We start from the raw sequence: 14,401 nt of genomic DNA, 5'->3' as shown, positions 1-14,401 counted from the left end.
ACTGAGGTAGTATGGGGTGAGGTTAGAAATAGGAAAGGAGAGGTCACCCTGTTGAGAGTTTTCTTCAGGCCTCCGAACAGTTCCAGAGATGTAGAGGAAAAGATAGTAAAGATAATTCTGGATAGGAGCAAGAGTAACAGGGTAGTTGTTATGGGGTCTTTAGCTTTCCAAATATTGACTGGAAATAGTACGGTTCGAGTACTTTAGATGGGTCAGTTTTTGTCTATTGTGTGCAGGATGGTTTCCTGACACAGTATGTAGAAAAGCCAACAAGGGGCGAGGCCACATTGGATTTGGTACTGGGTAATGAACCTGGCCAGGTGTTAGATTTAGAGGTAAGTGAGCATTTTGGTGATAGTGACCACAATTCAGTTATGTTTATTTTAGTGGTGGAAAGAGATAGCTAAATAATGCAGGGCAAGAGTTATTGCTGTGGGAAAGGCAATTATGATGCAATTAGGCAAGGTTTAGGATGCATAGGATGGAGAAAGAAACTGCAGAGGATGGGCACAATTGAAATGTGGAGCTTATTCAAGGAACAGCAACTGCATGTCCTTGATAAGTACGTTCCTGTCAAGCAGGGATGAGGTGGTCGAATGAGGAAGCTGTGGTTTATTAAAGAAGTGGAATATCCTGTCAAGAGGAAGAAGAAGGCTTATGTTAGGATGGGAACTGAAGGCTCAGTTAGGGTGCTTGACAGTGACAAGTTAGCCAAGGAAGACTTAGAAAGTTAAGAAGAGCCAGGAGGGGACGTGAGAAGTTGATGGCATGTATGTTCAAGGAGAATCCTAAAGCTTTCTATGGGTATATCAGGAATAAAAGAATGACTAGAGAAAGATTAGGTCCAATCAAGGATAGTAGTGGGAAGTTGTGCGTGGAGTCCAAGGAGATGGGAAGGTGCTGAATGAATATTTTCCATCAGTATTCACACTAGAAAAAGACAATGTTGTCGAGGAGAATACTGAGATACAGGCTACTTGACTGGACAGATTGATGTTAGCAAGGAGGAAATGTTAGCAATTCTAGAAAGTGTGAAGATAGATAAATCCCCTGGGCTGGATGGAATTTATCCTCTGATTCTCTGGGAAGTCAGGAAGGAGATTGTAGAGCCTTTGGCTTTGATCTTTATGTTGTCATTGTCTACAGGAATATTGCCAGAAGACTGGTGGATAGCAAAGGCTGTCCCCTTGTTCAAGAAGGGAAGTCGAGACAACCCTGGTAATTATAGACTAGTGAGCCTTATGTTAGTTATTGGTAAAGTGTTGGAAAAGTTTGAGAGATAGAATTCATAATCAACTAGAGAGGAATAAATTATAGGGATAGTCAACATGGTTTTGTGAAGAGTAGGTTGAGCCTCACAAACCTTAGAGTTCTTTGAGTTGGTGAGCAAACAGGTGGATGAGGGTAAAGTGATTGTGGAAATGTAAAGTGGTGGTGGTTGATGGGAAATGTTCATTCTGGAATTCATTTACTATGGTGTACCGCAAGGATTTGTTTTGCGGCCACTGCTGTTTGTCATTTTTATAAATTACCTAGACGGTGTGGAATGATGGGTTACTAAATTTGTGGATAACAGTAAGGTCGATGGTATTGTGGATAGTGCTGAAGGATGTTGCAGGTTATAAAGGGACATAGTGTGAGGTGATTCACTTTGGAAGGTGCGACAGGAATAAAGAGTACTGGACTAATGATAATATTCTTGGTAGTGTAGATGTCCATGTACATAGATCCCTGAAAGTCGCCTCTCAGGTTGATAGGGTTGTTAAAAAGGCATCCGGTGTGTTCACCTTTATTGGTACAGAGGTTGAGCTTCAGAGCCACGAAGTCATGCTGCAGCTGTACAAAACTCCGGTGCGGCCGCACTTGGAGTATTGAGTACAGTTTTAGTCATTGCATTATAAGAGGGAGGTGGAAGCTTTGGAGAGGGTTCAGACGAGAATTACTGGGATATTGTCTGGTATGGAGGGAAGATCTTATGATGAAAGGCTGAGGGAGTTGAAGCTGTTTTCGTTAGAGAAAAGAAGGTTGGTATATGACTTAATTGAGACATATAATCAGAGGGTTAGATAGAGTGCATGGTGAGATCCTTTTCCTCGGATGGTGATGACTAGCACAAAAGGACATAGCTTTAAATTGAGGGGTGATAGATCGAAGACAGATGTCAGAGGTAGTCTCTTTACTCAGAGAGTAGTAAGTGCATGGAAAGCACTGCCTGCAACAGTAGTAGACTTGTCAACTTTAAGGGCATTTAAATGGTCATTAGTTAGACATATGGATGAAAATGGAATAGTATAGGAGAGATGGACTTCAGATGGGTTCTTCAGGTTGGTGCAACATCGAGAGCTGAAGGGCCTGTACTGTGCTGTAACGTTCTATGTTCTATACTTCAACACCATCCCTGTGCCTAAGAAGGCTCATGCAGCATGTCTCAATAACCCCGCCCAGTGGCCCAAACTTCGGTGGTTTTGAAGTGACTTGAAAGGCTGGTCATCCAGCCTCCCCACTACTCTTGACCCATTCCAATTTGCTAATTGAACCAGCAGATCCACGTCAAGTGCCATTTCACTTGCCCTTCACTCCTGCCTAGAACATCTTGACATGACTCATTGACTACAGTTCAGCCTTCAACACGATTATCCTCTCGAGACTGATTATTAAACTTAATGATCTCAGACTAAGCCCCACTCTCTGCAACTGGATCCTCAGTTTTCTGCCCCACAGGCCACAATCAATGAAGATTGGGGACAATATTTCAGCCTCACTAACCCTGGAGCCCCCTAGGGTTGTGTACTCAGCCTTTACTGTACTCACTTTGTACCCGTGACTGCGTCGCCTAATGCCATTTACAAGTTTGCTGATGACACCACCATAGTCGGTCGAATCTCAGATGGCAATGAAACAGACAACAGACGGGAGGTGGAAGACCTGGAACAACGGTGCATAGAGAACAATCGAGCTCTCAATGCTGGCAAAACCAAGGAATTCATTATTGACTTTTGATGGGATGTTACTCATGCCCCCCTACACTTTAACAGCACAGAGGTGGAACGAGTGGAGAGTGTCAAGCTGGGAGTGGTAATCCACAACATGCTTTCGTGGACTGTTCATGTATACGCGCTGGTTATAAATGCCCAACAATATCTTTCTCAGGCAACTGAGGAAATTTGGCATGACAGCAAATACCCTTGCCAACTTTTATAGGTAACCATCAAGAAAGACGGTTACAGTGAGTGATGAACTCGGCCCAGACAATCACAAAGGCCAACCTCCCATCTATGGAATCCATCTTCCTGGCCTGCTGTCAAGGAAAGGCTGCCAGCATTCTCAAAGATCGATTCTACCCTGGCAATGTTTTTCTACAACCTCTACCATTGGGGAGAAGGTACAGAAGCCTGAACACACACACCGGCCGGTTTTGAAACAGTTTCTACCATACTGTTGTTAGAATACTGAATGGACTCACAGACTCTTAACATTCGCCTGATCCTGTGTTTTTGTTTTTGCTGCTGTTTACCTATTACTTACTTATCTGTGCTACTGAACGATAGAACTATGTGATCTGCCTGTATTGCTCGCAAGACAAAGCTTTTCACTGTGCCTCAGTACACGTGGCAATAAACTCAATCCAATACCTGACATATGCTTTCTTCTTTACTTTAACCAAAATCTCAATTTCTCTCGTCATCCAACATTCCCTACATCTACCAGCCTTTTCTTTCACCCTAACAGGAATATACTGTCTCTGGACTTTTGTTATCTCATTTCTGAAGGCTTCCCATTTTCCAGCCATCCCTTTACCTGAGAACATCTGCCCCCAGTCAGCTTTTGGAAGTTCTTGACTATTGGTGTCAAAATTAGCCTTCCTCCAATTTAGAACTTCAACTTTTAGTTTCAGTGTATCCTTTTCCAGCACTATTTTAAAACTAATTGAATTATGGTTGCTGGCCCCAAAGTGCTCCTCCACTGACACCTCGGTCACCTGCCCTGCATTATTTACCAAGAGTAGGTCAAGTTTGCACCTTCTGTAGTAGGTACGTGTACATATTGAATCAGAAAATTTTCTTGTACACACTGAACAAATTCCTCTCCATCTAAACCCTTGACAATTGTAGCAGTCCCAGTCTGTGTTTGGAAAGTTAGACATCCTTGATCCTGGCACCAGGGAAGCAACACACCATTCTGACTTTTCACTGCTGGCCACAGTCAGTCTGTCTGTACCTCTGATGAGAGAGTCTCCTATCATAATCGATCGCTTGGAACCTTTCGTTTTCTATAATCTCTACTTTTCCATTTTTCATTCGATAGTAGTTTTCCATTCGATACTTATGGTATTCAGAAACTTGTTTTTATTAAAATAGTATAATATATCCAATAATACACCACATAGCTTTTAAATCCTCATGTCTGCATTTTAGCCAGTAGTATCTGGCAAATTGCAATTTGAAATTATGAGATCTTCAATATCTTTTGCAGTTTAGGTCTGTCAGGTAGTTGACTGCATGGGCCGAGTCACAATGTAAAATTATTCAGGGTAAGCACAAATATGAAAATGATAATAGGTTACTCATTCTGAAGCTAAGGAACTAAACGTTTGAAGACACAGCCATCAGTGGTAGAGTGAAAACACTGGATACATTAGTATTGGAGTAGCACATGCATTTTGGAGATTGGCGGAGATTGTTGTGATGGGTATGGGTTTGAAAACAATATTGAAGTTTTAAAACAAGAATCCACTAGAGTGCTTATTTCAGTTTGGAAACAACTGGAGGTGAACAAATTCATTGAGATGATTAAACGTATAATGAGGAAAATAATATAAAAGATGATGGGATTAGCAATTGTAATGAATGCTATGGGAAGTGAAGGGCAGATATTGAATTGCATTAGAAGGTCTTATGAACCAGACCAAACCCCGTCAAAATATATTGAGAAGATAGCCTAGACCCAAACGTTTGCTTATTTTCAAGGCTAAGAGCTTGAAAGAGTGCGGTGATTGAGGAGGGATAGTGGCAGATAAATAAATTTTGAAGGTGCTGAGGATCTGATTGTAAGTGGCTTTATGGCCACAACTGTTGTTTGTTTCCAATATGGTAAAATCACCACTGTTTTCTGTTGATTTTGTTTCTGGATGCCATCCATTTTTTAATAAAACCACCTCCTGATGTTAAGGAAGCTAGATGAATGAACTCCATTGCAAGGTTTTCTCTCCTTATGTTCCACTGTTTCGCAACCAACATTATTACATTTGTGACTTTCTGTATCAGCATGTTTTGAGGGCAAAAGTTAAAAGTATTTTATCACTGAGCATTTGAACACAAAAATCAAGGCTGACAGTAAATAATTTTATAGAAGAGAAAGTACTGTGTATATTTGAAATCTGAAATAAAAACACAAAATGCTGAAAACAGTCAGCAAAGGTTTGAGAAGAGAACAACACTTTCAGGTCAAGAATCTTCCTTTAGAACAAGGAGAGGAAAGTGCCTAATGAGGATTGCTTGGTCCTCAATTCAAAGAAGAAATAGAGAGCTCTCTTGGACTACCATCACATCAGGATGGCCTGAGGAGTTTCTATTCCTTCCTTCAACAGCAGCCCAACTCGTCTCTATCCACAACCACACTTATTTTCCACCTGGCTGAACTTTGATCTCCAGTTAACAATTTCTTCTTTAATTTGCCTTATTAAATAATAATAATTGTTTCCCAATAAATCAAGAGATCAATTTTGCAAAGAAGTGTTTGAGGGATGTCAGATGGCCGTAACTCACCTCTGAATTTCAGTGTTCTAAAATTAATTTAGCTGGAGCACAGAAGTTAAAGTTATCACTCCAGTGCAGTACCAATGGAACATTGCACTGTCAGAAGTGCTAACTTTCAGATAAGGCATTAAAATGTAGCCCCATTTGCCTGCTGAAGTGGATGTAAAAGATTTCATTGCGCTATTTTGAAAACGAGCAGAAGAATTATTCCTGGCCTCCTGACCAATATTTATTCTTCAGCAATATTGCTGAAATAGCTCATCTTGTCTGATCCATTTATCACATTTGCTGACTGTAAAGATTTGCTGTGAGCAAATTGACTGCAAGGTTTCCTACATATGATAAAGGCATCGACCATAAAGCATTTTGAGATGTTTGCTGGTCATGATGAACAATTTATATCTGAGTCTTTATTTATTGAAATCATGGCAGAAATATCTTCTTGAACACTGCTGTGTATTTTAAGATTGTTTCATGTTGGAATCAGCTATCTTCAAAAGAGACTCTTATGTAAAGCGAATAAACAAAATTTCTGGCAAATTTCTTTATTATTTGAAAATTTTATTTTGGGTCTGAAGGAGCAACTTGATTGTTTTGTACTTTGTTTGCAAACGTTGTGGCATGAGGTTTTACCTGTGATTTCAGTATAGCGTCTGTTCATAAATTTTTGGGTGGTGAGGTTTACAAAGGAGGCAAGGAAATAAAAATGCTAAGTATGCATGGTACAAAATTTTATCTAAACTTTTCTGATCTGTGCTTATTTTGAACTGTTAATATCCACAGGGGCTGTATCCAGGGATACAACCAAGAAGTGATGAAATTCGTTTAATCAAGGTAAACGTATTTGAGTGACTAGCAACCTTCTGTTTTAGTCAAAACATTCAGTTTTTAGGCTTTAGCTTTTTTCTTTCTAAGTGCTGACATTGATTTTGTGAAGGAATAAATCATATTTACTATCCTAGTGATGCCTATGATAATTTATGGCTCTCTAAACCAAACACCTACATGGCTCACTATCCCAACACTCAACATATATAGTTCTTGAAGAGAGCATTGGTAATGTTTAAGGTTAACAATACAAACTGTCCAAAGTTTTGGGTGTGGGGAGTATTTTAGTGCATGCGTCAATGTTCATATTGGTGTATTAACAACGCATAGTGGAATTAATGTGTTGTCTGCTCTGGTAAGAGGGGTAAGAAGAGGCACAGATCTACTCATTGCCAAAAATGTGAAGGTTAGATGGAATTGTGGACCAGCGACCTCACTTTCAGCTACTTTGTACATGTGTAGCTATTTAGAAATGACAAAATTAGGAAAAGATCAGCTGATCTATCAAGCCAACCAAGTACTCATGATGGCAAGAGCACTGTGAGTAAGCACTCTTCATTCTCGTGCTCTCGCTCGCTCGCTCTCGCTCTCTCCTTCGCCACCCCACACCCAATTATAGCTGTATACTAGTATTAGTAGAACATGCTCAGAGCCCATCTGAGTAGCTGAGTTCTTTAAGCTAGGAACCAATCTCATATGTCACTTCTGACTACTTTTATTTCCCATTATGGAACAAGGCTGGTTAAAGTATTATAGGGTCATAGAATCAATTAGTACAAAAAAGGTCCTTTAGCCCATCAAGCATTCCAAATAAAGCCTAATCAGTGACTTCTCTTTTTTTTCGTAATCAACGTTTTTATACACGTCTGGAGTGGTGGGACTTGAACCTGGGACACCTGATCCAGCAGTAGGGACACTACCAGTGCACCATAAGAGGATCCCTCGATCAGCAACTTCTGTAGTAACAACAGAAAAAAGAATTCTGTACATTTCTGGAATACGTTGGAAATTGCATTAATTCACAGCTAGTCACTACCATGATTCTTTCTAAAAGTATCACAATTGTCTAAATGTATGACGCAAATTTAAAAATGCATTATATGCATTCAAGATAGTTAGTCATAGATACATGTACAGCATGGAAACAGACCCTTCGGCCCAACCCGTCCATGCTGACCAGATATACCAACCCAATCTAGTCCCACTTGCCAGCACCTGGCCCATATCCCTCCAAGCACTTCCTATTCATATACCCATCCAAATGTTTCTTAAATGTTGCAATTGTACCAGCCTCCACCACATCCTCTGGCAGCTCATTCCATACACATACCACCCTCTGCGTGAAAACATTGCCCCTTAGGACTCTTTTATATCTTTCCCCTCTCACCCTAAACCTATGCCCTCTAGTTCTGGTCTCCCCCATCCCAGGGAAAAGACTTTGTCTATTTATCCTATCCATGCCCCTCATAATTTTGTAAACCTCTATAAGGTCACCCCTCAGCCTCCGACACACCAGGGAAAACAGCACCAGCCTGTTCAGCCTCTCCCTGTAGCTCAGATCCTCCAACCCTGGCAACATCCTCGTAAATCTTTTCTGAACCCTTTCAAGTTTCACAACATCTTTCCGATAGGAAGGAGACCAGAATTGCACACAATATTCCAACAGTGGCCGAACCAATGTCCTGTACAGCCGCAACATGACCTCCCAACTCCTGTACTCAATACTCTGACCAATAAAGGAAAGCATACCAAACGCCGCCTTCACTATCCTATCTACCTGCGACTGTACTTTCAAGGAGCTATGAACCAGCACTTTCAGCAACACTCCCTGGGACCTTACCATTAAGTGTATAAGTCCTGCTAAGATTTGCTTTCCCAAAATGCAGCACCTCACATTTATCTGAATTAAACTCCATCTGCCACTTTTCAGCCCATTGGCCCATCTGGTCCAGATCCTGTTGTAATCTGAGGTAACCCTCTTCGCTGTCCACTACACCTCCAACTTTGGTGTCATCTGCAAACTTACTAACTGTACCTCTTATGCTTGCATCCAAATCATTTATGTAAAGAACAAAAAGAAGAGGACCCAGCGCCGATCCTTGTGACACTCCACTGGTCACAGGCCTCCAGTCTGAAAAACAACCCTTCACCACCACCCTCTGTCTTCTACCTTTGAGCCAGTTCTGTATCCAAATGGCTAGTTCTCCCTGTATTCCATGAGATCTAACCTTGCTAATCAGTCTCCCATGGGGAACCTTGTCGAACGCCTTACTCAAGTCCATATGGATCACATCTACTGCTCTGCCTTCAACAATCTTCTTTGTTACTACTTCAAAAAACTCAATCAAGTTTGTGAGACATGATTTCCCACACACAAAGCCATGTTGACTATCCCTAATCAGTCCCAGCCTTTCCAAATGCATATACATCTTGTCCCTCAGGATTCTTTCCAACAACTTGCCCATCACTGAGGTCAGGCTCACTGGTCTATAGTTTCCTGGCTTGTCTTTACAGCCCTTCTTAAACAGTGGCACCATGTTTGCCAACCTCCAGTCTTTAAGCACCTTACCTGTGACTATCGATGATACAAATATCTCAGCAAGAGGCCCAGCAATCACTTCTCTAGCTTCCCACAGAGTTCTCAGGTACACCTGATCAGGTCCTGGGGATTTATCCACTTTTAACCGTTTCAAGACATCCAGCACTTCCTCCTCTGTAATCTGGACAATTTGCAAGATGTCACCATCTATTTCCCTACAGTCTAAATCTTCCATATCAGTAAATACTGATGCAAACTATTCATTTAGTATCTCCCCCATTTTCTGTGGCTCCACACAAAGGCCGCCTTGCTGATCTTTGAGGGGCCCTATTCTCTCCCTAGTTACCCTTTTGTCCTTAATATACTTGTAAAAACTCTTTGGCTTCTCCTTAATTCTATTTGCCAAAGCTATCTCATGTCCCCGTTTTGCCCTCCTGATTTCCCTCTTAAGTATGCTCCTACTTTCTTTATACTCTTCTAAGGATTCACTCGATCTATCCTGTCTACACCTGACATGTGATTCCTTCTTTTTCTAAACGAAACCGTCAACTTCTTTAGTCATCTCAGCATTCCCTATATCTACCAGCCTTCCCTTTCACCCTGACAAGAATATACTTTCTCTGGATTCTTGTTATCTCATTTTTGAAGGCTTCCCATTTTCCAGCCGTCCCTTTACCTGCGAACATCTGCCTCCAATCAGCTTTTGAAAGTTCTTGCCTAATACCGTCAAAATTGGCCTTTCTCCAATTTAGGACTTCAACTTTTAGATCTGGTCTATCCTTTCCATCACTATTTTAAAACAAATAAAATTATGGTTGCTGGCCCCAAAGTGCTCCCCCACTGAAACCTCAGTCACCAGTATTTCCCAAGAGTAGGTCAAGTTTTGCACCTTCTCTAGTAGGTACATCCACATACTGAATCAGAAAATTGTCTTGTACACACTTAACAAATTCCTCTCCATTTAATCCCTTAACACTGTGGCAGTCCCAGTCGATGTTTGGAAAGTCAAAATTCCCTACCATAACTGCCCTATTATTCTTACGGATAGCTGAGATCTCCTTACAAGTTTGTTTCTCAATTTCCCTCTGAATATTAGGGGGTCTATAATACAATCCCAATAAGGTGTTCATCCCTTTCTTATTTCTCAGTTCCACTCAAATAACTTCCCTGGATGTATTTCTGGGAATATCCTCCCTCAGCACAGCTGTAATGCTATCCCGTATCAAAAATGGCACTCCCCCACCTCTCTTGCCTCCCTTTCTTTCCTTCCTGTAGCACTTCTATCCTGGTGAATAAACACAAGTTTGATCAACCACTTCAGAAGGTGCTTAATGTGATTCGAAGAATTTGCACGTGGAGAATAAATGCTGCCCTTGATTAGGGTGCTGAATGGCCTGTTTTTTCCTGTTCTGTTGTTACAAAGGACCTTTCAATAGCCCATGATATCTTGGAACATTGACCCAGTTTGTTGCCTTTAAAGTGTCACAAGTTCGCAATCAGTTTTAGTAATACACCTTGTTCTATATTGCACCAAGTTGTTACATTTTTCTTGAACTATTATGATGAATATTTCTTTGTACTTTTCAAGAAGTCAATGTTTTTTGGGATGGAATTTTATAGTTAGAATTTTTTTCACTTTCTATTCACTTGTGTCTCTCCATGTTATTTGACATTCAGAGAACAGGTTTCTAATGTATTCCCAATTCTCTGGCAGTACCACTCTGAAAGCTGTAATTAGTTCCTGTGAAAGAATGTCCCAGGGTGTATTTTCCTCCAATTTTTTGTTTCCCTTGGAAGATGTTGGGCTATCTAACTTGGTTTATGTTATTCATGTGGAAAACCACAATAGTTGACTTTCACTTGAAAATACAATTGTGTTGTAGTGTGCTATGATTAATAAATACATCTGTTTAACTGAGTATAAAGTATAGTATTGTCATGGAAACACTTCCACTTCATATCGTAATTTTGATCATTTTATGTGCTTTGGCTTTGCAGCGTTGTCACCAAGAAACCAGCAAAAGAATTCCCTCATGGAGTGGGCGCCCAATCTGGATGGAAAAAATGGTGTTGGGGAGGGTGAAAGTACCACATACCTTTGTCATACACTCTTATACACGTCCCACTATTTGTCAGTACTGCAAGCGGTTATTAAAAGGACTGTTTCGGCAAGGAATGCAATGTAGGGGTAAGGACTCTGCAGATGTATAATGCTGGCAGTAAATAGAGTAATATATTTCCAACTTCTAGACCATAACCATCAGAATATTTAAGTAACAATTTTTTTTAACTACTTGTTCACCATGAATCTACTGCCCTTTATAAACACGTAAATTCTGAATTTATTTTAAATAATAGATGAAGTAACTTCATGTGTAAGCGTTAAATACTTGAGGTAATGGTGCAGCACTCTGTCTTGATGTTTATGTATGTAAATCTATAGTGTTGTTTTTCAGTTGATTAACTTCTGCTATTACAGCCAGGGAACTAATGACCAGTGAGCCTGACCTTGGTGGTGTGCAAGTTATTGGAGGGAATCCTGAGGGACAGGATGTATGTGTATTTGGAAAGGCAAAGGCTGATTAGGGGTAGTCAACAAGGCTTTGTGCATGGGAAATCATGTCTCACAAACTTGATTGAGTTTTTTGAGGAAGTAACGAAGAGGTTTGATGAGGGCAGAGCAGTAGATGTGATCCATATGGACTTGAGTAAGGCGTTCGACAAGGTTCCCCATGGGAGACTGGTGAGCAAGGTTAGATCTCATGGAATACAGGGAGAACTAGCCATTTGGATACAGAACTGGCTCAGAGGTAGAAGACAGAGGGTGGTGGTGGAGGGTTGTTTTTCAGACTGGAGGCCTGTGACCAGTGGAGTGCCACAAGGATCGGTGCTGGGTCCTCTTCTTTTTGTTATTTACATAAGTGATTTGGATGCGAGCGTAAGAGGTACAGTTAATAAGTTTGCAGATGATACCAAAATTGGAGGTTTAGTGGACAGTGAAGAGGGTTACCTCAGATTACAACAGGATCTGGACCAGATGGGCCAATGGGCTGAAAAGTGGCAGATGGAGTTTAATTCCGATAAATGTGAGGTGCTGCATTTTGGGAGAGTAAATCTTAGCAGGACTTTTACACTTAATGGTAAGGTCCTGGGGGGTGTTGCTGAACAGAGAGACCTTGGTGTGCAGGTTCATAGCTCCTTGAAGGTGGAGTTGCAGGTAGATAGGATAGTGAAGAAAGCATTTGGTATGTTTTCCTTTATTGGTCAGAGTATTGAGTACTGGAGTTGAGAGGTAATGTTGCGGCTGTACAGGACATTGGTTAGGCCACTGTTGGAGTTTTGCATGCAATTCTGGTTTCCTTCCTATCAGAAAGATGTTGTGAAACTTGAAAGGGTTCAAAAAAGATTTACAAGGATGTTGCCAGGGTTGGAGGATTTGAGCTATAGCGAGAAGCTGAACAGGCTGGTGCTGTTTTCCCTGGAGCGTCGGAGGCTGAGGGGTGACCTGATAGAGGTTTACAAAATTATGAGGGGCATGGATAGGGTAAATAGACAAAGTCTTTTCCCTGGGATGGGGGAGTCCAGAACTAGAGGGCATAGGTTTAGGGTGAGAGGGGAAAGATATAAAAGAGACTTAAGGGGCAACTTTTTCTCACAGAGGGTGGTATGGGTATGGAATGAGCTGCCAGAGGAAGTGGGGGAGGCTGGTACAATTGCAACATTAAAGAGGCATTTGGATGGGCCTATGAATAGGAAGGGTTTGGAGGGATATGGGCCGGATGCTGGCAGGTGGGGCTAGATTGCCTTGGGATATCTGGTCGGCATGGACGGGTTGGACCGAAGGATCGATTTCCATACTGTACATCTTTATGACTCTGTGACTCTACATTGCTTCTCCAATGTGTTTATAATATTTGGACTTTTAGAAAGCCTGTGAAAAATACATTTTAGGATTAATTCCTTAAATCGTTATTAGAACTCCGTACCTTTGCTGTACTCTATCTGTACCCATATACAGGGATGCAATGGTCTAGTGGTATTATCGTTACTCTGTTAATCCAGCGTCCCAAGTAATGTTCTGGGGCCCTGTGTTCAAATCCCACCACAACAGATGGTGGAATTTGAAATCAATAAAAATATAAATTAAGAGTCAATGGTGCCCATGAAACCAATGTTGATTATTGGGAAAATTTCATCTGCTCTCTAATGTCTTTCAGGGAAGGAAACTGCCATCATTATTTGATTTGGCCTAAATGTGACTCCAGATTCACATCAATATGGTTAACTCTTAACTGCCCTCTGGGCATTTAGGGATGGGCAATAAATTCACATCCCATGAATGAATTTTGAAAAAAATATCCAATATGTTGAATGTACTGTTTCAAAATGTTTTTCATAATTCACTTTTCTACTGCATTTGCACAGGATCCACCAAACTGCAATGCCCTAAAATAAAACCATACTCCTTTATGAGTTTATCTCCTTTATGATTGAAGTTGCAGTGACTGAATTTGGTGTTTTTGTCTTGCATCTCCAGTAAGTCTTGAGTTTACCACCAGATTAAAAAAAAAGTGTCAGCTCACTGTGAGCGAGGGATCTGTGCATTTCATTGGAAATTCACTTTGCTTGCTTTGATTTTACAGACTGCAAGTTTAATTGCCACAAGCGATGTGCATCAAAGGTGCCCAGGGATTGTCTTGGTGAAGTTGTCTTTAATGGAGGTAAGGAAATGCATGCAAATTAGTCTTGAATCATTAATCCTGGCATCTATTGTAGAAATAAAATAGTTAATTTAATGCAGAACCTTTCTTCTGTTCACGTTTATAAGATTTGTATTGTGATTTGATTTTTATTTTGTAGTCTTACATATTTTAAGTTCTGCTCCAAAAGTAATCCTCTTCATAATGTAGCCCATATCAATAAGCTTTTGAGCTGCAAAGTACAGAGGGATTTGGGAGTACAGGCAACAGGATTTCAAAGGAAACACCTTAGATAGATGAAGGCTGTAACAAAAACTCATGGAATTTCAGGTTTTAATCACAACGTATGAAAATTAAAAGCCAAGAAATAATCGTGAAGGTATATAAGGCATTAAATTTTAGTTAAAATGAAGCTGGAATATTGTACTTTATACTGTAGAAAGGATATTGGAAATTCACCAGGATGATTTTAGATTAGATTTGGATGATATGCTAACTAATATGAAAAAAATAACACTTGTAAGATTATTTTTAGTGAGTATGATGCAGATTTAAAGGGTGGTATAATAGAAATAGCT

At 40.6% G+C, this 14,401-nt stretch overlaps 1 protein-coding gene across 5 annotated transcripts in view; it reads left to right on the top strand.

Annotated features, from left to right (window-relative positions):
* Positions 1-14,401, top strand: part of prkd3 (protein kinase D3) — a 421,243-nt gene that overhangs the window by 296,794 nt on the left and 110,048 nt on the right. For all 5 annotated transcript variants that reach the window (XM_072580535.1, XM_072580534.1, XM_072580537.1 and 2 more), the window contains 3 exons: positions 6,540-6,590; positions 11,122-11,311; positions 13,767-13,844. In XM_072580535.1, coding sequence (XP_072436636.1) covers positions 6,540-6,590; positions 11,122-11,311; positions 13,767-13,844 — 319 coding nt within the window. The remainder of the gene's footprint in view (positions 1-6,539; positions 6,591-11,121; positions 11,312-13,766; positions 13,845-14,401) is intronic.

This window comes from Chiloscyllium punctatum, chromosome 11 (assembly GCF_047496795.1).
Source record: "Chiloscyllium punctatum isolate Juve2018m chromosome 11, sChiPun1.3, whole genome shotgun sequence".
Classification (NCBI taxonomy): Eukaryota; Metazoa; Chordata; class Chondrichthyes; order Orectolobiformes; family Hemiscylliidae; genus Chiloscyllium; species Chiloscyllium punctatum.
The sequence above is the reverse complement of the archived record's forward strand: the minus strand, read 5'-3'. Positions and strand labels throughout refer to the sequence as shown.